General features: G+C 43.3%; 1 protein-coding gene across 4 annotated transcripts in view; it reads left to right on the forward strand.

Annotated features, from left to right (window-relative positions):
* The window catches only part of BACE2 (beta-secretase 2), a 196,984-nt gene that overhangs the window by 76,729 nt on the left and 92,981 nt on the right, over positions 1–27,274 (forward strand). For all 4 annotated transcript variants that reach the window (XM_009202224.2, XM_009202225.3, XM_003895466.4 and 1 more), the window contains 3 exons: positions 1,253–1,354; positions 6,022–6,171; positions 12,813–12,981. In XM_009202224.2, the coding sequence (XP_009200488.1) occupies positions 1,253–1,354; positions 6,022–6,171; positions 12,813–12,981 (421 nt within the window). The remainder of the gene's footprint in view (positions 1–1,252; positions 1,355–6,021; positions 6,172–12,812; positions 12,982–27,274) is intronic.

Consider the following 27,274-nt stretch of genomic DNA (forward strand, 5'->3'; position numbering starts at 1 on the left):
TGTCCCTTCCATTGCAAAGCTGTGTTTATTGACAAGAGGCACTTATTTGTCAGCTAAGAACCTAGTGGTAGAATCAAATGTCCGAATGTAAAACAAAAGACAAAACCTGTGTGTGTGTGTGTGTGTGTGTCTGTGTGTTTATGTGTGTGTCTGTGTCTGTGTGTGTGTGTGTATATGTGTATTAGAGAGGAAAAGCCTATATTTGGAGATGCGATTCTTAGATTCTAGGTTCTTTCCTGCCCACCCCATATGCACCCACCCCCCTAAAGAACAAACAACAAAACCCAGGACATCTTAGTGCAACATTTCAGTTTGCTACAGGACTTTTAAATATTCACTTTACTTACCTATTAAAAACATGAAAATGTTATGAATAAGCTAAACTATATTTTAAATTGTTTGTTTTTACACTGAAAATAATTTAATATTTGTGAAGAATACTAATACATTGTTATATTTCATTTTCTTAAAATTCTGAACCCCTCCTCCCTTATTTCCTTTTGACCCGAGTGGTGTATTGGTTGTGTGACTCATGGATTTGCCTTAAGGCAGGAGGATCAAGTTGCCCAGGACTCATTCCATCCCTGGGTAGACTTGCCCACGCAGCTGTGCCTGTAGAGGTTGGGGTGGCTCATCTGGTGTTGGCCACTGACCTCCATTCTCTTCCCTCTGCCACATGAAGAACGTTGCAGGTGGGGACAGGGCTGGCAGTGCCTATGTGTGTCTCAGTCTATGATACAGTGTGGCTCTGAGCTCTGGTTGTTACCAATGCAAATATGGGGTGTCTGTTGAAAAATTGTCCCCCCTTCTTCTCTTCATTAGTGAGGTCATAGAGAGTTGATTTGTGTACAGTTTATACAAGTGGCTTTTAATATATTTCAGCCTCAAAAGACAAATAGGTCTTCCCTCTGCCCTGGGGCAGGAGTGGGGGTCCTCAGTGAAGGAACTTGGGCAGCTCTGAGTAAGGAAAGAGCTCCCCAAAAGCCATCCCAAGGAGGGCTATTGATTTGCTAATTTGGGCCACATCCCCTCCCTTTCCTGGGCCCATTTCCTTGTCTCCAGAGTGAGCATGTTGGGCTGGAAGACACCTGGTTCCCCAGTTCTGAGAATATGAATTAACTACAGTCCTTGACGAGTGGCGTGGCTGCCTGGATTTGTGTGTAACAGACAGACGGTGATGGTGGCTGGAGCCACGCGGGGCGGGGAGCGCCACCGTCACTCATGCACCTTCCCCTTTCTCTCCTGGTTCAAGTATAACGCGGACAAGGCCATCGTGGACAGTGGTACCACGCTGCTGCGCCTGCCCCAGAAGGTGTTCGATGCAGTGGTGGAAGCTGTGGCCCGCGCATCTCTGGTGAGTCCTCGGGACACTCACGGGTCCCCGAGTCGCTGAGTTACAATCACCTGCTGAGCAGCACTGCGTGTTCTGAGTGTCTCTGAACTATTGCACCATGCGTTTCAAATTTTCATATTGTGTATTTGCATATTTTATATGTAATCGTATAGGTGTAATATGTAAATATATTTTATATGTGTTTAAAATCTTTATATTTTGAAGGGTTTTGTTTCAGCTATTACTTGTTAATTTCACAATCCGCTTCTTTGATGTTAGCAAATAATACCTTCGTGAACCTCAGAGGACTTGGATCTGAATGTGCAGTGCCCTCTAGTAGTTCAAATAATAGTTCCGTTGGTATAGTATTTTTTTAATCTGTGAAAACAATACTCGGTAATATAACTGTTACATTTATAGCCTTTCAAACAAAACATATAAACCAAAAATTTTACTCCTTTTTGGCCTTCATCCCCGCACTGGTTATCTTAACTTCTGTTTGTGTAGAAGAATATCGTTTTTTCATGGAAGACAAAGATCAATCAGCCAATCTAATCATTAGTTTATGGCCATGCTCTGAAATACAATTAAAATTACTATTGTGGACAACATGCCTTTTTGGGACCTGGCTGATGGTATTCCTGGTGTGACCCCAACTTTCCAGTCAGTTCAGGGCAATAAACATTGGATACAGCACAGCTTTGGGGATGAAATAGAATTAAATTTAGTCTAGTTTTTGCCACTTTTAGCTGGATGTCTGCGGAGGGGTTTTGTGCCCTCTGAGAGCCTCCGTATTCTCAACTGAGGGGTGGTTGTGAGGTTTGGGTCAAATGCTTGGTGTTGAGTAGACACTTGGAGCTTCCATTTAACATGCAACCACGGCTCTGCTGCTATTTGTTTAGATGAGAGATGAATGTGACTTTTGGCTTCCTGAGTGTTCTCAGAGCATCTGTCCACTCAGGGCCTTCCTTGTGAGATCATCAGAAAGTGTTTCCTGCACAAACACTGTGGCCCTGGCGTGGGGCTGATTGTCCTGCTACTCTGCTGTGATGACTGAGTTCAAAGAGTGGCCGATAGGAGCACGTATGGTGGTTGCCTTGTTACAGCTCATAGCAGAAACGTGACAAGCAGGAGAGGGCTTTGGGTTATCCTGAACCCAGACTTCAAACACCTGTGACTGCTTCGGGAAGAGCGGCTCGCTGATGAAACGACACAGGGGGAATCAGCAGGAAAGGACGTGGGCCCTTTTTGAAGCAGCAGGTCTCAGGGCGACCAGCCGCCTGGCACAGCTGCAGCTGAAGCCACGGCAGAGTCTCCATCTTTCCCACTATCTGCTGAATCAGCGAAAGTGGCAGGTAACATTTTTAGTGCCTTAACTTTAGAACGCTTGCTGAAAATCAGACCCTACTTAAAATAAGGAGTGATACCCTCATTTCTTAAATAGTAAAAACGCCCTCAGCAGGATTAACGTGAGTACCTTCCAACTTCATATCCTGAATGGAAAAGTCTGACCACCATCCCAAGGACGTGTTTGAAGCGCAGTGTGAAAATCTAGCAAGCCGTGGGCCGACCGGGCCCCTGTGCCGTGAGAGGCGGGGTGGCGGGGCTGCGGGGCGCTCACACTCCCAAGCTCATTGTGGCATGTGCTGAGCCGAAAACCACGAGGTAGAAGGAAGGAGACAACATTTGTTTGCCTTGTCTAAAATTATCTTCTGATTTCATTCGGTCCCTGCGTCAGGAGGGAGAAACATGGGAAGGTTGTTTGTCTTGGGCAGGGAAAGCATAACAAGGGTGCATTGTGTGTCTGTCTTACTGTCTCTGGACCAAAGTTGTGTTTATTTTTCTTATCTACCAGGTCCGGGTAAGCCAACCCTCTTGGCTTGGGTTTCCTTCTGGTTAAGGGGAGGGCTGGCTTCAGAGAGTGAAAGACAATAGAAGTGTGGAGCTCTGTCTCCTGGCATGGATTGTTCAGATGGGATTCTAGAAATTAAGGGTTTGGAGTTCTGTATTTAGAAATGAACCTGGAGCGGGGAGTATTGTGCCAGGTGCAGCCCATGCAGACGCACGGAGACCTGGGCTTGTTCGGACCCTGCTGCAGTGCCCACGTGGCTCAGGCCCAGTGCTTCTCCAAGGAGGAAATCCAGACACAAAATAATGCCCACTTTAAGATGACTTCTGACTTTAAAACTGTGTGATCTGGCCGGGCGCGGTGGCTCAAGCCTGTAATCCCAGCACTTTGGGAGGCCGAGATGGGCGGATCACGAGGTCAGGAGATCGAGACCATCCTGGCGAACACGGTGAAACCCCGTCTCTACTAAAAAAATACAAAAAACTAGCCGGGCGAGGCGGCGGGCGCCTGTAGTCCCAGCTACTCGGGAGGCTGAGGCAGGAGAATGGCGGGAACCCGGGAGGCGGAGCTTGCAGTGAGCTGAGATCTGGCCACTGCACTCCAGCCCGGGTGACAGAGCCAGACTCCGTCTCAAAAAAAAAACAAACAAACAAACAAAAAAAAAAACTGTGTGATCTGAGGGTCGAAACTGGCCCCCAAGGACACGTGGCTTCACCCCCGGGGAGGCTGCCAGACTTTTGGTTAAGGACCATGGCTCTGGGGACAGTAAGTCCCACATCCAAATCTGAGGTGAGCTACCCAGGCCAGTTACTGGGCCCCTTGGAGCCTCATTGTCCACCTGCTGTTGGACCTGGCCATGGCACTGTCATCTGAGCTCTGTGCCCCATGCCCTGCTGCAGACCTGGCCACCGAAGCTCTTCGCCGAATCCAGCAAAATGACCATCCCACCTCTCATGAGCGTGTCTGAGAAGGGGCTCTCCCTGTGACGTGCATCTTTAGTAGACTTCGCTTTTTTACAAAGCAAAGATACATTAATGCCAGCATTAGAAATTACACAGATCATTCACAAATAGTCTGAGTGGAGAACGTGGGATGGATGAGCCAACCACAGGGAGCTTTCTCCCCACCTGCATGCCCTGGTGAGGAGGGCAGGTGTCTGCAGTGCGCATGGTTACGTAGCACGTGCCACCCCCGATATTCAGTGTGTGGGCATCGGCAGATGCATCCAGGGGCACCCGTGTGTTTTTTCAGTTCTGGTCTTGGCAGTGTTCTGTCCCATTTTCCCGTCTTCTGTTCTAACTATCCCTTTGGCTTCTAGAAGACCCTTCTCCCTCCTCCTTGGACTCACCCTGTCCCTGTGCCCCTCCTCATGGAGCCTCTTTTTCTGGCCGGAGACCCCTGTTCTTGCTGCACATCCTCCTATGTGATCCCATCCTTAGCCTCATCAATACCTCCTGCTCACCTGTCAGTGCCTCTGGAAGGTGTGTCTAGCCCAGGCCCATCCCCTGGAGCTCAGGGGACTCAGGACTCGTGAGCCTCACATGTACACTTGGACACATGAACCACATCAATGTGCCACAGAGCTCAGCCCTCTGCAGATGCAATGCGGTCACAGTATTCCTTCACGTGGCGCCCCTGGTTCCCTCCCCTCCTCATCTTCCATTCCTGTCTGTCTGCAGCAGCAGCCATGTCCAGCAGGCAGGTTCCACGGCAGCATCTTCTGCAGCACCCCTACCACACACCTCCCCAGCGCCTGCTTGGCCCTCCAGTCCAGCTCTCGCCTTTCTTCCTTCCAGCCATGGCCTCCTCCTGCTCTGCCCCACACGGGACCCTGCCCTGGATGTGCTACAATAGGCACGTCAGACACAGTCCTTCCTCAGCAGCTGGCAGGCCCAGGGCGGACTGCTCAGGATCCTGCCTGTGAAGTCACGCAGGTGTCGTTAACTTGCCAACTCAGCAACTAGTGGATATGGGCAGATGCTACCTTCCTTCCAGTTCCCTGGTGAGAGGCGCAGGTGGATGTCCTGTGTTGCCGGCCACCTTTTTGTCCCTGGGTGCCATTTGTTTTTTTCCCCAAATATTTCCCAGGTCTCTTCTGTGTGCAAGGTGTTAGGGCTGCAGCAGGGGCGGGCCACAGATCTCTGTCCTGAGAAGACTTGGATTCTAGTGCAGGAGACCGAAGTGTATCACGCCAATCGGTGTAAATTGTTAACTGCCACAAGGAGAAAGGCCAGGAAGGAGAGGGGCATGGTGGTGTTCTCGTGTTACAAGAGGAAGCCAGGGAAGGCTTCCTGGATGAAGAGGTATCTGACCTGAGATCTGGAGGAGGAGAAAAATGTCCCAAAAGAGCAGAGAGCCCACACTAGGCTCTGCACCAGGAGGCAACTTGCTGGGCTTATGGAATTCAGAGGGCAAGTGATAAGCAGAAAGGCCTTGGGGGCCACAATTAGGATTTCTGTCTTCTAAAGGGCCTCTGCCCTCTGCTATGTGACCTTGGGCAAGTTACTTCACCTCTAGTGCTTTGGTTGCCTCATCTGTAAAGTTGCGAGGATAATGCTATCACACTGGTTGAGAATTGAAGTAATTATTGCTGCAAAGGGCTTATAAGGGTGCCTAATACTAGCACTAGTAGGTACTTTGTGTGTCTTGACAATTTTAATCATTATTATTTTGTCATCACCGTCACTCTTCCAGGAGACGAATGTCCCTGCTGTTCTGTCCAAATTAAACATTGTTTATCCCTGTGGGCATCTGGCGAGGTGGCTAGGAGAGTCTGGAGCTGTTTCCTGTTGACGTGCCAGACTAGTCATGGTTTCTCATGTGATCTTGTTTTGTCTAGATTCCAGAATTCTCTGATGGCTTCTGGACTGGGTCCCAGCTGGCGTGCTGGACGAATTCGGAAACACCTTGGTCGTACTTCCCTAAAATCTCCATCTACCTGAGAGACGAGAACTCCAGCAGGTCATTCCGTATCACAATCCTGCCTCAGGTACAAACTTGGATTTGTGCTTCGCTCTTTTTATTACGCAAAAGTGAAAGCACTCCATGCATGACACGTGTATTAGATGTCACACCTGTATTAGATCTCTATCACCACAATGATGCTACAAAAGACAGCCACACATTACTGTCCCTGAGTCCGGGCAGGGCGGTGTCCCTTGGCTGGGCTCACTCACGTGTCTCTGCTCAGCTGGTGGTTGGCTGGGCCCCGATTGGCCTCTGCCCAGGCTGGTGTAGGATGGTCTCACTCACATATCTGGTGGTGAGGTGGATGGAGGAACGGAGTCATGCGTTTCTCTCCATCTAGCGCCTGAGTCACATGTGGTAACAGGGACCTGGGAGACAGAAAAGAACCACACAGGGGCTCCTGAAGTATCAGCCAAGACTGACCATCGTCTCTTCCATGGTGCTACCCAAACAAGCCCAAGGCCAGCCCAGATTCCGAGGATGGGGGAAGAGACGCCCCTCGCACTGGGAGGAGCCACATTGCCAAGGGTGTGGCTACAAGGAAAAGGGAAGACCTGGAGACATTTTCGTCACACCTACCACATCACCCTTATATACTTTTCCTGTTTATGTATAAAGAATAAAACTAGGCTGGGTATGGTGGCTCATGCCTGTAATCCGAGCACTTTGGGAGGCCGAGGCAGGCAAATCACCTGAGGTCAGGAGTTTGAGACCAGCCTGGCCAACACGGCAAAACTCCGTCTCTACTAAAAATACAAAAATTAGCCGGGCATGATGGTGCACGCCTGTAATCCCAGCTACTCGGGAGGCTGAGGCAGGAGAATCACTCGAACCTGGGAGGCGGAGGTTTCAGTGAGCCAAGATCACACCACTGCACTCCAGCCTGGTGACAGAGTGAGACTCCATCTTAAAAACAACAACAAACAAAAACTTTACATTTAAAAATAAAATTGTTACAGAACTGTTTCCGGTGTAGCCAAGAGAATCCAAATATCATGGTAATTTGATACCCAAACCTTTAGTTTAAAAAACATGTGAGCTCTAAATCTTTTATGCTCTTTCTTTTGATCATCAATTTCACATTTTCATTCTTTCTGGAAGAGCGACAGTGATGACAAAATAATAATGATTAAAAAAAAAAAAAGGGCCGGGCGCGGTGGCTCAAGCCTGTAATCCCAGCACTTTGGGAGGCCGAGACGGGCAGATCACAAGGTCAGGAGATCGAGACCATCCTGGCTAACACAGTGAAACCCCGTCTCTACTAAAAATACAAAAAACTAGCTGGGCGAGGTGGCCAGCACCTGTAGTCCTAGCTACTTGGGAGGCTGAGGCAGGAGAATGGCGTGAACCCGGGAGGCAGAGCTTGCAGTGAGCTGAGATCCGGCCACTGCACTCCAGCCTGGGCGACAGAGCGAGACTCCATCTCAAAAAAAAAAAGAAAAAAAACTGGAATGTCCAAGATGAAGACGTCATTTTTTCCCTACACTCCCAGTACCCACGGACTCCCTGTTTATCCTACACGTCTAATGAAATGGACCACGTCTGTCTTCCTCAGTTCCATTTCTCACCTCTTCCTCCTCCCCTCCGTTACTGAGCCCTCATGCATGTGGCTCTCACCAGCACCTCTGTAACCTGCAGAGTACTGCTGTGCTCCCAAGCCCCGACCCTCTCTTCTTTTTGAAACTGTCATCAGATTAATCTTCCTAGACCACCACTTTCACCCGAGCCTCCCCTGCTATGAGTAAGCAGTGTGTCCCCACAATTTAAATGCTCCGGGCTCGCTCCTGGCATCGCTGTCCATGGCCTCCCACCAGACCCCTCCTAGTTCCCCAGTGTTTTTGCTGTACCCCGACCCTCTGCCGGGTGGCCACTGACCTTCAAGGCCTCTCTCCTAAGCTCTGTTCCACCAACCCCCCTGCCTGAAATGCCCTCCCTTCCGTACTCCACCCATATATCCAGAATCTTCCCATCCTTTAAGACTCAACTCAAACAACCCAGCTTTTGTTGAAACTATGCCGAGCAGAATAACCCATTTGTGAGGTTGCACCTCCCACTCAGCACGCATATTTTCTGGTCTGCTCATCTGGCGTGGAATCTTATCTTTAGGGTACGTTTTATGCCGTTGCCTTTTTCATTTGACTTCTCTTTTCTTAACTTCTATTTCGTTTTCAATTAATTATAAATTCCTTGAAGATGAGAACTGTGGGGTGTAAAAGATCGTCCTTCCTTCCCCAACTCCACCAGGCAGTGGAGGGAAAGTGCATCAGAACTGTTTGTGGAATGGACACATCAATGTGTCTTTGTTGCAATTTGATGACTTTGAGATAAAGGGAGTTGGACTGCAGGGACAAGGAAGGAGGCGTAATTTCAGGAGAAAAAAAGTAAATGATACTACTGCCTTTTCCCATTTTCATCTTTACATTGTAGGGATGTGCTTTCCAGAAAAGGAGAGATCTTGGGGAAAGGATTGAAAGCTTCAGGAGAAATTCAGGCCAACAGGAGACACCACGCTCTCAGGAGAGGCTTGAGTTACACGCTCAGCACTGCCCTTCCCTCACGCCGTAACTTTGAGCAAAGCATTTAGCCCTGCCTGTGTCTCTTTAACTATAAAGGAGAAACAATAATACCTACCAAAGACATTTTCAGAAGAATGCAGTATCCTTGGGTGAATGGCACTGCACTAAGTGATGCTACAATGCTATGTTTTCAGCATCTTTAATATCATGTGCTCTTGGCCCGGCGCCATGGCTCATGCCTGTAATCCCAGCACTTTGGGAGGCCGAGGAGGGTGAATCACAAGGTCAGGAGTTTGAGACTAGCCTGGGAAACACGGTGAAACCCCATCTCTACTAAAAATACAAAAAATTAATTGGGCTTGGTGATGTGGACTCAGCTACCTGGGAGGCTGAGGCAGGAGAATCGCTTGAACCTGGGAGGCAGAGGTTGCAGTGAGCTGAGATCGTGCCACTGCACTCCAGCCTGGATGACAGCATGAGACTCCATCTCCAAAAAAAAAAAAAAAAATCATGTTATCTTGATGATTACATTTTGGCTGGTACAGCGACAAAATGTGGACATTATTTCATCAGTGTGGTATGTAATAATGTCAAAACCCAGCTTGAGGACCCAGGTGTGTGCTGCTAAATAAATATCAGGCACCAAGTACTCATAAGAAGCAGGAGGAGAAGGCAGGCATTTGGGGGAAACCTCTCAGTCCAGGTGGGTCACAGCTGGGAAGGGTTGCTTGACTTCCTCAATAGCTTTTAGGACCCAGCACTGGGCAAGCTCAGGAGCAGAATGAGAGAGGTTTGGGAGCATTTCATCTCATTTGCACATCTCTGCCTAAGAATTCATTATTGCTTTCACTTATAATGGTAGATATTTTTTGGTTGACTTCGACATGTTCCCATTTTTTATTTTTAAAAATCCACTTTGCCTGCTGTTTTCCTGATTTTCTTACTCAGCATCACGTTCTACTTGCTTTCCATTCGCTTTCTGGGAGGGGACTCCCATAGGAAGCTGGGAAAGATCACCTGGTGAGACCCCACACGCTCCACGTTTCCCAGCAGAAAGGCTCTGCCCAGCAGCCTTTCTAACACCAAGGGAAACCGACAGCGTTCTTGTCCTCAGAGGTTTAGGATGGGGCCCTACCTGGGACCTCTCAAACATGAGCCCTAATAAGTGGGCAAACGATTGCCCCTGCAGAAAAGAGTCAAGTCCAAAGCAATTACTTTAAACTTTGTCCATACTCAACACTATTTTCCAACAGCCCATGGGCTGAATCCTATGTGGCCTGTTAAAAAACAGCAGCCGCCAGCCCACAGGGGAGCTCTGAGGTTTCTTCATAGCTTGTGCTTTGTACCTACTTGACCTGCTCTTCAGAGTGGTCCCATGGTAGCCCCTCCCTGCTGGTCTCTTCTCAGTCTTTTCTGCTCCCTCCAAAATCACCCCTCGCAGTCCCTCAAACCCTCTACAGCCAGAAGGCCCAGGACTCTTGTGTATTAGTGTGTCTGCCTTTTTCCTCCAAGTCTTTCTTCCTACCTCTGCCCTTTAAGGCTAATCATTACTCACAGGAAGGTTCATTTGCTTACTCATTTTGCACTCTTGCTTTTCTCCAAACAAGTGGCATTTTGTCATACTCAGCTGCTATACTCTCTAATTGCCTGCATTTGAATTATTTGCTATTCAAAAGCCAAGAAATTGTTACTGCTGATAGGATACTGATTTGCTCACTGATTGTGTTAAGGTTTGACCCATTTCCCCGCATACTCTTGGCTCCAGGGTTATCAGTGGCCGACTCGACTACATTTAACACTGCACAGCACCTGTGGGAACTGGCCCTCCTGAACGGCAGAACTTGTGACTCACAGATGCTGTCTTCTCTCTGGTGTTGATTACTCCTTCCTCTTTTCACTGAGGAAATGGTTCTGCCTCCGTCAGGCTGCCTACTTTTAAAACTCTCTGCCCGAGGGGTGCATGATGGGCTCTGGGCCAGCTAGGAGAGACTGCAGTGGATCCCGAAGGACGAGGACAGTGAGGACTTGGCCTGAGTCGGGCGAGGGAGTGATTAGATTCCACTCCGGTTTCACAGGAAGGCTCACAGGAGTCTAGTTACAGTCTCCAAGTAGGGTAAGAGAGAAAAGGACTGGCCCAGCACTTTAGGGCCTGAGTAACTGGATGAATCTTGAATTTACTGAGACAGAGAACTGTGGGAGAGGTCTGATTTGGGGGGAACAGCCAGTGTTCAGGTTACGCAGGAGATGCCGATTGAGAGGTGAACAGGCAGGCAGACACAAGCGTGTGGCAATGGTGGCCCAGGTCTGGGCTGGAGAGGAGGAGTTGGGAGTCTCAGGCTAGATCACGGGGTGACCTAGGGCCATGGGGTAGGGCCAGATGGGTCACCCAAGGAGGGAAGATTGAGAGGAGGCCAGAACCTGAGAGTGCTCTGATGCTTGCAGGGGAGGAAGGTGAGGGAAATCCAATACAGGTGCCTGAGAAGGAGCAGCCAGGGAGTTAGGGAGAAGAAGAATGTGGCCCCTTAGAGTATAAGTGAAGAAAGTTTCCACACAGAGGAAGTGATTAGCGGTCAGCAGTACCCATAGAGGGGTCTGTGGCGGCACTTCCCACCCTATGGTTAGTGCCTGGTGGGACTGTGTGTCCTTCACCACCATAGTGCTGGTGCAGAGGGCAGCATCTGAGCCACGTGAAGTCCTCAGCGGATAACCTCTGGGCAGATAGCCAGATGGCCAGATGGACATGAGGACTAAACTGACTTTTTTTTTAATTCTCTTGCCCAAATTCCTACCTAAGGGGCCTGGGGAGTTCACCCTACAAACCGTAAAGTCTTGCCAGAGGGGTTTTATTCAACCTTGTACAACATGGCCTGCTTTCTAGCCTGGCTCTGGCATGACATCACATAACGAATAAGGAAAGAAATCAAAATATTTTAACCCCAAATAGATTTCTGTTTCATATTTTGAAATTGCCCTGCAGAGTTGTCTCTTGTGAGAAAAATCTACGTTCTACAGAGACTCCCCTTTTCCCTTTTTTTATTCTTTCCAGATCCAGAAGATAATCAACTAAGAGTCAGGCAACCTTTATTTTTTTTAATACATAAATACTTTAAGTTCTGGGGTACATATGCAGAATGTGCACGTTTGTTACATAGGTATACATGTGGCATGGTGGTTTGTTGTACCCATCAACCCGCCACCTACATTAGGTATTTCTCCTAATGTTATCCGTCCCCTAGTCCCCCATTCCCTAACCGGCCCCAGTGTGTGATGTTCCCCTCCATATGTCCATGTGTTCTCATTGTTCAACTCCCACTTGTGAGTGAGAACATGTGGTGTTTGGTTTTCTGTTCCTGTGTTAGTTTGCTGAGAACGATGGTTTTCAGCTTCATCCATGTCCCTGCAAAGGACATGAGCTCATCCTTTTTTATGGCTGCATAGTATTTCATGGTGTATATGAAGGCACCCTTTTAAATTCTGTAAGACACATTTCACAACCTCTTCTCTTCACAGCCTATTAGCTAAAAGCTTCCTCTGCACAATAAAACTTTGGTCTCCACAATCCTTTCTCTTAGTCCAAACATTTCCTTTCTATTGATCCTAGGTTAGATAAACTTAACCAATTATCAACCAGGAAATTTTTAAATTTGCCTCTAACCCGGAAGCCCCACTTTGACTTGTCCTGCCTTTCTGAACCAAACCAATGTACATCTTAAAAGTGTTTGATGTCTCATGTGTCTCAAAATTGTATAAAACCAACCACCTTGGGCACATGTTTTCAGGACCTGCTGAGGCTGTCTCATGGGGGGCCATGGTCATCCACACTTGGCTCAGAATAAATCCCTTCAAAATATTTTACAGAGTTTGACTATTTTTGTCAGCAGACAGATAGACGTCTTCTGGGCGTGTGCACCTGTGTGGAACTCCAGGGGATGCATACGGGTCACTTGCTTTGTCACTGATCAATAATATTGATCACCATGCTTTTGATCTTCTCTCCTCCTGGATGGCAGGAATGAGATCATCTTTCTTTCCCCGTGACTTCCCCCAGCACCTGGGAGGGTCCTGAGCATGAGTGTGACCTCAGCAGTTTTGTGATGTTGCCTGATTTGTGCTTTTTCTTGTTTGCTCTCTCCTCTCCGACAAACAGCTTTACATCCAGCCCATGATGGGGGCCGGCCTGAATTATGAATGTTACCGATTCGGCATTTCCCCTTCCACAAATGCGCTGGTGATCGGTGCCACGGTGATGGAGGGCTTCTACGTCATCTTCGACAGAGCCCGGAAGAGGGTGGGCTTCGCAGCGAGCCCCTGTGCAGGTGAGCGATTCTAGCAGTGAACAGGGATCCCCAACAAGATCCTTTATGTAAATGTCCTGACTTGGAAGCAGTTCTTGATGGCAAATCAATTACCATTGAATTGTTTCACTCATTCCTATCACCAGTGATCAAAATCTTCTCAATAAAATGGATCATGGGATTGCTGAGAGAATTAGATGACATCATCCATGTGAAACTTCAGTGCTTGGCACATGGGAAATGCTTACTGAGTGTGAGTCCTGATAGTCACTAGGAGTAAAAATACGCCATGGAGCTTTGGAGTTGAATTGCAATTTTTCACAGGTAAAGCAAAATGAGTAAGGAAGAAATTTCACATATAAGCTGTGTACATTAATTTGTCCTTAAAGCTGTCCTCATTTTGCAATAGGAAATGAACACCTATCACTGCGATTTCTTGAAATCCTAACATAATGAGACCAAGGAGCCCCTGTTTGTCGTGGGATTCCTTTGAAAGATGTGTGAGGGCGGCCCGCAATATGACTCTGCAGTCTAGCTGGAGGGTTGGCAGGTCTTCAGAGAAACCAGGAGGGCACGAGAAAGTCAAGAGGATAGATAAACCCCATAAGCTTGAAAATGTCTTCAGATTTCACAGTTTGCTTGAAACGGAGTGCTCACACCTCACACAGCTTAATGGGAGGATTAGGTATTTCTGACTGACAGTCCAAGCCTGCGAGGCAGAGGCAAATCACAGAAGTGGGCATGAGATTGAATTGCTGGAGACAAGTGGAGGAAGAGCCTGAATCAGAAAAGTGGCCAGGAGAATTGCAGCCTTTCAAAATAAGATGTCAAGGGACTGGAAAAAGTAAATAAATAAATAAATTGGTACATTGGATTTGAAGTCAGGAGCAGCATGGAATTCCAAAGTTGTGCTGGTGACATGTGAAAGGAGAGAAAAATTAAGTGTGAGGTCAAACAAGAATCAATGAGAAGGAGGTAGAATAGAAGAAAACTTGGGAATCGATACAGAAATACAAGATTACCATGTGGTTGAAGGAAAGGGGGTTTTGTAGGAATTTGATGGATATGAGATACTGTTGGAGGACAGGTGAGAGTGCTGGGCCATCCTGGGAGCCTCAACTCAGACCTGCACTCTGATCTCAATCCAGGTGTAGAGCTGCCAGGATGAGGTCCACAGGCCAAATGCCAAGTGATCACAGCTGAATTATTCTGGTCAGGAGAGATTTCAGTTACTATTTTTTGATACCTAAAACATGGTCTTAAAACAGGACTCCTGGTAAATAAAGCAGATAAGGGATGCTTCATTAACTGGCTTTAGCAGAGTGGCGTTTCAGAAAAGTAAAGTAACAATTGAGAGAATATAAATATTAAAAGGAAAGATTGCACATGGACTATTAGGCCAATTCATATTCTGTATAAATAAAATCATCCCAACCAGTGTATGTATATGACACATCGTGACATGTCTTCATAAATATCCACGCCGACGTATCTCACTTTGCATTTGTGAGCAGACTTGGAACCCTTCCCATTGTCATGTTTTTTATCTTTGCTATGAGTAAATGTTTACGTTTTGCGTGTGCAGTAACTCTTTCAGCCTGTTCAGTTATCATTGAGTGAGACCTTTCTCTGTGGCAGTAAGCGGGACTGAAATATCACTGAATTTCCTAACTGTGACTATTCTACTTCTTTTTAACCAAGGGAATCTAAGAACTTAAGCAATTTTGCCCACAATTTCTGTTCTCTCGTTAAATATCATTAAAGTAAAGGCTACTATGGCAACAGCTGTTAGAGTGTCCACTTAATACTGCAGAGTCTAATAACCATTTGTTTACTAAGTGAATTACTGTTGGAAAGGGTGTAATATTAGGAGTCTCTAGGCAGGGCAACTTTTTTTCCCTGAATTTCACTGTGAGTTATTTGCTAGATGCTCTTATATACACTTTTTCTTCCTTTTAAAAAAATGTATTTGACATTTTGGTACTTAAATGTTAGATTCTACCAGCTGTGGGAAAATACGCTTATATATGTCTCCTCTTCCATGTGGATTGTTTAGCCATTAAAGTAATTACTTTCCTCAGGGCTGCAATTAAAGGCCCCGGACAGTGCTCGACAGAACCCTAATAAATGGAATAGCTATACTGTCTTTCTTAAGTGTTTATTTTTCATTATGGAATGTCTAAGTAACAAAAAAACCTTAAGTTACAGAAAATCATATACTATGTGCATTTATGGAATATCTAGATTTAATATTTTGTCATATTTTCTTTAAAATTTGTCTTAGACATAAAAAACCAAGTATAGCTAAAGTCTCAGCCCACCCCCTTCCCCAGCATTACTCACTATCCTGAGATTAGTGTATATTCTTATCTGAATTACTATATACTTATAATTTTACTAGATGGGCATGAACACCTTGTATTAATTAGCTGTTGCTATGTAACAACTTAGCCCCAATGTCACAACTCTCTATCACATTCTGCAGTTTCTTTCTTTTCTTTTCTTTTCTTTTCTTTTCTTTTTTTTTTTTTTTGAGACAGGGTCTTGCTCTGTCACTCAGGCTAGAGTATAGTGCAATGGCATGATCAGGGCTCACTTTAGCCTCAACCTCCCTGGTTCAGGTGATCCTCTGACCTTAACCTCCTGAGTAGCTGGGACTACAGGTGTGCACCACTGCCCCAGATAATTTTTTGTGTTTTCTGTAGAGGGGATTTTGCCATGTTGACCAGGCTGGTCTCCAGCTCCCAGGCTCAAGTGATCGACTGCCCTGCCATGGCCTCCCAAAGTGCTAGGTTTACAAGCATGTGCCACCACACCCAGCCTGGCTTTGTTTTTTGTTTTGTTTTTAAAAGACAGGGTCTCACTCTGTTACCAGGCTGGAGTGCAGTGGCATGATCTTGGCTCAGTGCAACCTTCTCCCAGGCTCAAGTGATCCTCCCACCTCAGCCTCCCAAGTACCTGGGACTACAGGCATGTGTAGTCCAGGCACCATGCCCAGAACATTTTTGCTATTTTCTGTAGAGACGGGGTTTTGGCATGTTCCCCAGGCTGGTCTTGAACCCTTGGGCTCAAGCGATCCTCCCACCTTGGCGTCTCAAAGTACTGGGATTACAGGCGTCAGCCACCATGCCTGGCCATCTCGTGGAGTTTCTGAGGGCCAGGAATTGATGAGGGGCTTAGCTAGGTGTCTCTGGCCCACCACTGCTTATGAGGCTGCAGCTGTCTGAAGTCCATTGTAGGAGCTAGTTCCAAGCTTGCTGTCGTGGTGGCAGGAGCCACGCTTCCCTCACCATTTGTACCTCACCCCAGGACTGCCTGATGTCCTCTGGTCAACCCTGAGCAAGTGATCCAAGAGAGCATGACAGAGCACCCAGGACAGAAACCCCAGGTTTTCATCACCTAATCTTGGAAGCAGCATGTTCTCACTTCTACCCTACTCTGTTGGTCACACAGAATGACCCTGATATGATGTGGGAGGGGACGACGCAGGTAAATGCAAGGAGGCAGGGGTCATTCGCAGTCATCTTGGAAACGTCCTACCATATACTTATCACAAAGCCTAGGTTGGTTGATTTGTTTGGTTTGGTTTTTTTTTTAATTTATAGGAATGCTGTGGTAGTGTGTATTCTTTGTCAACTTGACTTTTGTTTGACATTATATTTTATAGATTTTCCATATTGATATGACTTCTAGGTTATTTGTTTTGACTGCGTAGTATCTCAGTTTATGGATGTACCCAGATTACCCATTTTTATCTTAATTAACATTTGGATTATTTATGTATTGGCAATTATAAACAGTACTGCAGTGAACATCTTTGTGTAGGTGAATGAGATCATCTAGATACGGAATTTCTAAATGATTTAATATGTAACTCTTCAGTGTTATTGGCTGCGGTCAAATTTTTCTTTAAAGTAGCTGGAACATCAGCATTATATGAGAATTTCCATTCCTTAAAAGCATTACTGAATTTGTTTTGTCTTTGTGTTTTGCTAATCCATGTATGTGCAATCGTGTCACAATTTAGTTGATTATTTTCAAGATCACACAACTTTGGATATGTTTTGGGATGTTTGAGCTTCTTTGAGGGTGAATTTTTCTAATAGAGTGCACACATTTTTCTGCCCATATTTTTTACTGATAGACGTGAGTTCCTTATATTTCTGAGATATTAATTTTTCTGAGTTATACTAACTAGTCTCCCTGACTTTTCTTTTTACTTTGTTTTGGTGCCTTTTATTTATATGTGTCTTTAATTTAGTGAAATCAAATTTACCAGTATTTCTCTCATGAATTATGCCATGTGCCTTATTTAAGAAATACTTCCTTAATCCAACAAAATAGGGATTTTTTTCTTCTAAATATATTGTATACTTTTTTCTTATTTTCTTCCAAAATGTGAATTAGGAAATTAATTTTTATAAGGACATTCCATTTTCTCAGCATCCTTATTGAATATATAATGTTTTCCCCTCTGATTTTTCCAATTTTTTATGAAAAAAATTATATACAGAAAAGACTAAAAACAATATCATGCTGTTCTGCATACCAACCATCTAGATTTAGTAACTTTTAACATTTTGCCATATATCAGTATGTGTGTATAGGTGAGTATGTAGCTTTTGGTGAACCATTTGCAAATAAGTTGCAGATATCATGACTTTCATCCCTAAATATTTCATTATGCATCTTAAAAATAAAGACATCTTCCTATATAACCACAATACCATAATCACACCTAAAAAATTAATAGTATTTGCCTAAATATCATGACTGTGTTGGCCACATGCAGATTTCCCCAGGTATCCCCAAAATGTTTTCATTAGCTGTTTTGCTTTTTATTTTGTTTCGGAAGGCCAGTTCTCTTATAGAATGTATCATATTCAGTTTTATCTGTTTCCTAATGATATACTGCATTGATTTTACTTCATATTTCCTTGAACTTAAGTCTAGAGTCTTAATTAGACTTCAGTTAAATGTTTTTTGCAAGGTATCTAATGAATTTTAATAGCATCTTTGTCATGTACCAAGTCCCCATTTATGCCTGAGCCTACTTCTGAGCATTCTGTTCCATTCCACTGGTCAAGTTGTCTATCCCTGGGCTAAGCTATGTAGTTTTATTATTATTTTTTTAGTTATAGGACAATATCTGGCAGGGACTTGACCCTTCTTATTCTTCTTTGGCGTTCTCTTGGCTACTTTTGCCGTTTTATTCAGCTTGTCGAGACCCCTGAAAAACGCTGTTGGGATTTCTATTAGAACTGCATTGAACTTATAGAATTAACTTGAGAGGAAACCAAATCTTTACCATATCAAGTTTCCCCTATGAATGTACCCCATCTTTTCATTTGTTTAGGTCTTCTTTTATGTCCTACTGCAGTGTTTTGTAATTTTGTCCAGAAAGATTCACACATAGACTTATTCCTATGTACCTCTTAGTTCTTACCACAAGTGAGATTATTTTACATTGCATTTTCTTGTGGGCTGTTGGGAATATGGGTATGCAGTTTTTATGTGTTAATCTTATATCCAGCCACATTGCTAAGTTCTCCTTTTTAGAAATGGTTTTTAGAGTCATTAGGATTTTCTATTAAAACAGCCATATGATCTGCAAATAATATATTTTAAATCACTTGTAATCTTTGTATCTTTTATTTATATTTTTTGTGATGCCCTCTGAGACAATATTGAATTCAAATGGTGATAATGGACATTTTTGTCTTTTTTCTTAATTTAAAGGAAATATTTCTCATTTTGTACCATGGAGCATTATGCATAGGATAGGTTTGTGGAATTTCCTTCTGAATCCTAAATTTAGGGATTCCCAGTTTCTGAAAAGTATTCAGTATGAATAGAAAAACTTTTTGACCATTTCCACATTAAACATATGCCTACTGTATAATCAACATTCAACATTAAGCATATGCCTACTCTATAATCCAGCAGTTGTCACTCTTAGGTGTACGCAAAGGAGAAATGAATGTGTAAGTGTACTGAGACGTAACTAGACAGTTCACAACAGCTTTACACATAAAATAACTAAAGTAATACAAACTTTAGTAGTTACATAAATACATAAAACCATCACTTTTATCAAAATAGAAACATCCCAAAAGTGAACCAAAGGAAAACAGGTAAACAATTGTTGACTTGCCATTCAGTGGAACACCACACAGCAATTTTCTTTCTGCTGAAGAATGTGCTTTTGGACGTCTTTTATTAAAAACTATGAAAGGTAAATTTTATTTTGCCTCAATTCTGCATCACAATTTAGCTATACATGGAATTCTAGATTGCCCATGTTCCCTTAGTGTTTTGAAGATTCAGTTTCATTGTCCTTTGGCCATGATGATTGCTGAAGAAAAGACCCTAGTTGGTCTTAATTGTTGTACCTTTAAGGGTAATCTGTTGCTTCTCCTTAGTTACTGGTAAGACTGCTTTTGTTTTAAATTTCTAGTGTTCTGAATAGTGTTCTGAAGTTTCACCATGATGTGTCTAGGTATAGCATGTTTTCCCATCGTGCTATACCCTTTACCTTCTCTGAATCTGACAACTCATGTCTTTTGTCATCAATCTTAGAGAATTCTCAGCTGTTACCTCTTCCACTATTGCTTCATGCACATTCTTTCTAGTCTCTTCTTCTGGATCTCTCATATCAAGTAATGAGTTTTCTCATTATTTATTTCAGGTCACTTGACCCTTCATTTATGTTTTCCTTTCTATCTTTGCTGCATTCTGTGTAATTTCTTCAGATACATTTTATATTGGCCTAATTCTCTGTTCAGCTATGTTCAATCTACTATTTAACCTATTCAGTGAGATTTTTTAATACTTTTTATTATTTTTATTATTTTTGGATTCTTTAATTGTCTTTGGTTTTGGGGGTCTTTTTTTTCTTTTCAGTTTTTCATTTCAATGACTATATTTTTCATTTCTAGAAATTACATCTCGTACTTTTCCAAATATACCATAGCCGGGCACAGTGGCTTGTACCTGTAATCCCAGAACTTTAGGAGGCCGAGGCAGGAGGATCACTTGAGTCCGGAAGTTCAAGACCAGCCTGGGCAACTGTGTTAGTTCATTCCCACGCTGCTATAAAGACATACCTGGGACTGGGTAATTGATTAAGAAAAGAGGTTTAACCAGCTCATGGTTCTGCAGGCTGTACAGACTTCTGCTTCTTGGGAGGCCTCAAGAAACTTACAATTGTGGCAGAAGAAGAAAGGGAAGCAGGCACAGTCTTCACATGGCCAGAGCAGGGGGTGGAGAGAGAGAGAGAGAGAGAAGGGGATGGTGCACAACCGTATCTTGAGAGAACTCTATCATGAGACAATACTGGGGGGTGGTGTTAAACCATTAGAAACCACCCCCATGATCCAGTCACCTCCCACCAGGCCCTACCTCCAACACCTGGGATCCCAATTCAACATGAGATTTGGATGGGGACACAGAGCCAAACCATATCAACAACAAAGTAAGACCCTGTGTACAAAAAATCAAAAGGTTAGCCAAGCATGGTGGAGCATACCTATGGTTCCAGCTACACAAGAGGCTGAGGCAGGAAGATCACTTGAGCTCAGGAGGTCAAGGCTGCAGAGAGCCATGATCACGCCACTGCACTCCAGCCTGGGAGACAGGCTGACTCTAAATAGACAAATAAACAAATATGCCAGTTAACTTTTCTATAGTGTTTTGTAACAGTTTTATTGTGGCTTGGATTTCCTTTATCTTCGTTTTAGTTTTTATTTAATTTAAAAGGCTAGGTAATATTCAGAAGGTACAATATAGTACATAGTCCCTCTCCCTCAGAGGTAATCATACCTCATAGTCTATTATATGGGTGTGCCTAATTTATTTAACCAGTTCATTATTGATAGGCATTTAGGTTAAGTCCTTTGTTGTTACAAATAATACTGCAGTGAACACCATTTATACATATCATTCGCATATATGGAAGTATACATCTAGGTTAAATTAGAATTGCAGAGTTAAAGGCTATAAATATTTATAATTTTAATGAATATCACTTTGTTACCTTCCGTAGAGCTTCTACTCGTTAGTACCTGGCCATACCTTCTCTTGTAATGTAGATGATGACCTGTTTCTCCAGTCAGCCCACCAACCTGGTGTTACCAAACTTGGAAATTTTGGTCATCTGACAGATGAAAAATGATCTCAGTGTAGTTTTAATTTGTGTCACTTTCTATGAGTGAGATTGAGTTTCTTTTCAATGACTAAGGTCATTATTTGTCCTTTTCTATGAACTACCCACTCATATCTTTGCCTATTGTTTTCTGTTGGATTCTTTTTTTGTATTAATTTGTAGGAACTCTTTATGTAATGGAGTAATTAACGATATGCTTGGAGGAAAAAGAACCTATAATTTCTGTCTGAATTGTAAATTTTTAAAACTTTGCTTATGACATGTTTTAGTGTAAAAAATGTTTACTTTGTATATTTAAATAGTTTGCTATTTTGCTTTAAGGGTCTTGGGACTACTGTTCCCTTTTAAATGGTTTTCTTCACTAAAAGTGCTCTGTGACTTATTCAAGTGCTTTTATGTTTGATTTAACTTGGCATAGAATGTGTGGATTAAACTTCTTTCCTCTAGGATGACTACTCCATTGTTATAACATTTATCAAATAATTTCTTTCTTTTTTTTTTTTACTTTAAATCCTAAAATTACTGCATACCAAATTCTAGTAAATATTTGGGAGATGTATATCTATTTCTGGATTTTCTGTACTCTTCCATTGATATATCTTACAGTATTAGTTCCTTTTCATTATTCTTTTTCAGAACTTTCCAACTCTTCTTTCTTAATTTTTCTTTTCTTTTATGAACTTTTGAACCATCCTGTTTAGTAAAAAAAAAAAAAAAAAAAAAAAAAAAAAAATTGTATTTTAATGGGTTTTTAGTCACTTTAAACATAGCTATGGTATAATCTTGTGCACATTGTTCTATTTTTCCATCACTGATGGGGAGTTCATCTTGTTTTTGTGTCTGCTGGTTGCTCTCTCATAGGGGCTTTTTTCTCATTTGCTTTGCAATTTTTTGTTGTAAGCTTCTATTTAGAGGGAGCACACTTTTTCTTCCAAGAGAGTTCAGTGTGCCTTGGGCTGTAAAGTGTTGCTATAAAGCAATTTTGCATTTGTTTCTGTTGAGTTTCCTCAGACCATGAGAACCTTAGGATTTGTATACCAGGTTTGCGAATTTAGATGCCAGCCATGTTTGAGGTGGACGTTTAGGGGCTCCATTTCTCATGGGAGAGTTTCTTGCCCTCCTCCCCCAACCTCTTAGCCTGTGAGCTGAGCCAGGTTTCCTTGTTGGTAGAATTTCCCAGCTCCTTTACCAATGGGCAAGGCTTGCACAGGCATCTTGACCCCAGTGCCCACCTCCTTGGTGCCCAGGGTCAAGTCTCTCGCCCCTCCTATTCATGGGAACCCCAGCCCTAGGGCCCATTTCTGGTTGAGGAATGTCTCTTACTTTTGGGCTCAGCTATAGAGTTAAAAAGTTATATTTTATCCTCATTTCTCTGTATTGCAACCGGAAGAGGTTCTACCTTCACACCAGCCACTGTTTGAGGACCCCAAATCTTTGGGAGCTGTCCTTCTCTCGCAGTGTTGTTTTTTTTTTTTTTTTAAATCTTGGTTTTCATGGTCATTTGTGGTTGTCAGATGACACTTAACCTAAGGGTTGGGATTGGGGGAGCAGTGAGTGGGAGCTGCTTGATTAGAATCACTTGGGGAGCTTTTTCAAAATACATCTGGTCGACATCCTCAGGCCTTTTCCAGCCAGGGCATAGCAGGTTGGTGGTGGGTGGGAAGGTGATAGGTAGTTTGGAAAAAGTTCCCCAGATGCTTCTCTTATGCTGCCCCTGCCTCTCCTCAGCCCACTCCCACCCCTGCTGAGAATCATTACTGCAGTCAGATTGGCTGGAGGTCAGGGTGTGTTATGGCTCTGGCCATCGTCTCATATCTGACACGGATACTAGGGACTGGAGCACTCTCAACCGCCTCTGTGTTGCTGGGCCAAGTGTCCTACGGCTACGAAAATAATAGAGTGTTAAAATTGACAACTCTCTGTTATTTTAATGTATCCAAAGCTTATGAAATACCACCCATCTCTTTTTATAGATTGAGACATTTAGCACCCAAGAGCTGTATAGATCTCAGCTTGTACAACTACAGGCACATGATGGATTATGGCAGCCATTTCACTGTGAATTTTTCTTGCTGCAGGTTGAAAGTGGATCATCTGGTACATGCTCATGTTTAAAAATAGGAAAGCTAGCTGTTAAGAGCAGAGTTTCAGAGACACTCCTCTGCCATCTACTTAGACTACAATCAACAGATACCAAAGCCAGGGGTCCTCAAAGGTATAGATCAGGCAGCTGTGTTTCCTCATTTTACAGAAGAGAACACTGAGGGCCCCAGATATAGCTTTCACGTGGTTGCAGGAAAAAAAAAAAAAAAAAAAAAAAATCTGGCTCTGAGTCCAGAACCTCTGTCCTGAAACTCCAGAATGTTCTTCTAAGTAAACCATGCCACTCAGAAAGCATCTCAGTACCAGATAATCAGTGTGGTGGGACAGTTCTCATTATTTTGTATGCTATAGGGAAAAAGACCTGACCATTTTAATTTTTATCCTTGGTAAAATTATAGATCTTCCACCAGCACTCATTATCAACCAGATCCTGACCTTTGAGAGAAAATACACAATTAAAATTGTAACCCGAGACATTGATGAAAAAATTAAAAATAACAATTTTAGTAACAGCGGACATTTATGTAGCACTGATCTTAGCCCAGGACTGTACTAAGTGCTTAACATCTATTAACTTGATTGTTCTTACAAGACTGACTTGTAGGGGCTGTTATTACCTTCATTTTATAGATGACAAAACGGGGGCAAATAAGTAACTTGTCCCAGATCACACAGCTTGTATGTGGGAGCTAGGACTGGAACCCCAGACGCCTGGCCGCAGGGTCATGCTCTCACCCAGTGCATGCAATGGCCTCTCATAAATCAATCCAGTGTAAAACGTTAGAATCTGCTTTAAAACCATAGAATTAGTAGTATAAGGAATCAATGTACAGACCATGCAGTGAATGGCATTCCTGGAAAAAGCCCCCAGAAGGAATTTTAATTCAGCTTTCCTTTAATTCTGAGCAGCTAGCTAGCAAATATGCGAATACAGTTGTTCCCAGATAATGCTTTATGTCTGACCATCTTAAATGGGTGCTGTTTTTCAAAAACTTAAAAACAAAATCCATGACTTCTAATTATAAAAGTGATACATGTCTACTTGGGAGGCTGAGGTGGTGGGAGGATGGCTTGAGCTCAGGAGTTTGAGGCTGCAGTGTGCTACTATCATGCCTATAAATAGCCACTGCATTCCAGCCTGGGCAACACAGCCAGGCCCTATCTCAAAAAAATAAAGAGTAATACACGTGCATTGAAGAAAATTAATTTTATTGGGGTTTTTTGCATTTTTATTATACACACCACACACAGCACATATGAAAAAATGGGTACGAACTCATGCATTTGACTGGAAGAACAGTACTAAAATCAATGTCCATGTAGTCAGCGTGACTGAGGTTGGTTTGGTTTTTCTCCTCTTCTCTTCTCCTTTTTTTTGGAGATGGAGCTTTGCTCTTGTTGCTCAGGCTGAATTGCAATGACGCAATCTCAGTTTACCGCAATCTCTGCCTCCCGGGTTCAAGCGATTCTCCTGCCTCAGCCTCCCAAGTAGCTGGGATTACAGGCATGTGTCACCACGCCTGGCTAATTTTGTATTTTTAGTAGAGATAGGGTTTCTCCATAGGCTGGTCTTGAACTCCTGACCTCAGGTGATCTACCTGCCTCGGCCTCCCAAAGTGCTGGGATTACAGGCATGAGCCACCGTGCCCGGCCTTGGTATTTTTTTTTCTAATCTCAATGAGATTATATCAGATATGTTATTCTTTGACATGCTTTGATTATCTTATTCTTTTGACTTTTTAAAACAGCTTTGTTGGGATATAATTGGTATAAAATAAACAGTTCATGTTGAAAGGATACAGTTTGATAAGTGTGACATATGTGCTTACCTTTGAAACCATCACAAACAAGGTAGTGATCATATGCATGGAGCTGTTTTCCCTGCCTCCCAGGTCCTACGGACCCCGTGCCATTCCCAAGAAACCACTGACCTGCCTTCTGTCACTGTAGACTAGTTCGCATTTGTTAGGATTTTATATAAATGAAATCATACAGTATGTATTCCATTTTGTCTGACTGCTTTCACACAATAAAATTATTTTTAGGTTCATCTAGAATGTTTCATGTTCAATAGTTCATTTTTATTGCAGGTCAATTAGGCATTACAATTTCTTTATCCCCATACACCTGTTGATAAACTTTTGGATTGTTGCCAAGTTTTGGGTTTTTTGGCAATCATAAATAAAGCTGCTATCAACAGTAGCATGCAAGTCCCTGGACATATATATTGCTTATTTCTCCTGGATAAACACCTAGGAATGGAATGGTTGAGTTATATAACACGTATGTTTCACTTCTTAAAAAGCTGCCAAACCCATTTTCAAAGTTGGCTGTATTACGTCCCACCTCTGCCAGCAGCGTATAAAAGTTCCTGTTGTTAAACATCCTCACCAACATTCGGTATGGCCAGTATTTTCATTTTAATAGGTATTAATACTTAGTGGTCTCATTGTGGTTTTAATTTGCATTTCCCTAATGACTAATGATCCTGAACATCTTTTTTGCCATTCATGCATCTTTTTAAATGAAGTGTCTTTTCAAATGTTCTTGCCCATTTTTGTATAGGGTTGTTTGTTTTCTCATTGAGTCCTCAGAGTTATTTATATATTAAGAATACAAGTCTGGGCCAGATGCGGTGGTTCACGCCTGTAATCTCAGCACTTTGGGAGGCTGAGGCAGGCGGATCACAAGGTCGAGATCAAGACCACGGTGAAACCCCATCTCTACTAAAAATACAAAAAATTAGCCGGGCGTGGTGATGGGTGCCTGTAGTCCCAGCTACTTGGGAGGCTGAGGCAGGACAATGGCGTGAACCCAGGAGGCGGAGCTTACAGTGAGCCGAGATTGTGCCACTGCACTCCAGCCTGGGCAACAGAGCGAGACTCTGTCTCAAAAAAAAAAAAAAAAAAAAAAAACAAGTCCTTTATCAGAAATTTGGCTTGCAAATATTTTGCCAAGTCTTTTTAGTCTGTTAATATTTTCTATTAAAGAGAAGTTCTTACTTAATTTTGATAAAATCCATTTTTTTTCCTTTTACAAATTGTGCTTTTGGGTGTTATAGCTAAGAAATTCTTCACCTAACCCCAGGACACAAAGATTTCCTCCTGTGTTTCTTTCTAGAAGTTTTGTACTTTTAGAAATGTTATTTTATATATATATATATATATACATATATATATATATATATATACACACACACATAAAAATATAAAAATAAAAATAGAGATGGGGTCTCGCTCTGTCACCAGACTGGAGTACAGAAGTGGGAGCACAGTTCACTGCAGCCCCCATCTCCTGGCCTCAAGTGATCCTCCTACCACAGTCGCCTAAAGTGCTGGGATTACAGGCATGAGCCACCACCACACAGGGCCACAAAAGTGTTATTTAGTTCCAAATAATTAGGGGTTTTTCCAGAAGCTTTCTGTTATTGACTTCTAATTTAACCTCAGTGCGGGCAGGGAATCGAGTTTTTATGAATTGAATCTTTTGAAATTTATTGAAACTTGTTTCATCGTCCAGAATATAGTCTGTCACAGTAAATATTTCTTGTGCTCTTGAAAACAATGTATATTCTTCTACTATTATGGGTGGATTATTTTGTAAGAGTTAGATCAAATTAGTTGATAGTGTTGTTTAGGTATTCTATATCATTACTTATTTTCTGTCTACTTGCTGTATTATTATTTTTTTTTTTTTTTTTTTGAGAGGGAGTCTCGCACTGTCGCCCAGGCTGGAGTGCAGTGGCCGGATCTCAGCTCACTGCAAGCTCCGCCTCCCGGGTTTGCGGCATTCTCCTGCCTCAGCCTCCCTATGGCTGGGACCACAGGCGCCCGCCACCTCGCCCGGCTATTTTTTTGTATTTTTTAGTAGAGACGGGGTTTCACTGTGTTAGCCAGGATGGTCTCGATCTCCTGACCCTACTTGCTGTATTATTGAGAAAGGGATTGTGGAATCTCTGTATTTGTGGATTTGTCTATTTCTCTTTTCATTTTCATCAATCTTGTTTTATGTATTTTGAAACACTGTTATTAGGTACAAAAACATTAG

This window comes from Papio anubis, chromosome 4 (assembly GCF_008728515.1).
Source record: "Papio anubis isolate 15944 chromosome 4, Panubis1.0, whole genome shotgun sequence".
Classification (NCBI taxonomy): domain Eukaryota; kingdom Metazoa; phylum Chordata; class Mammalia; order Primates; family Cercopithecidae; genus Papio; species Papio anubis.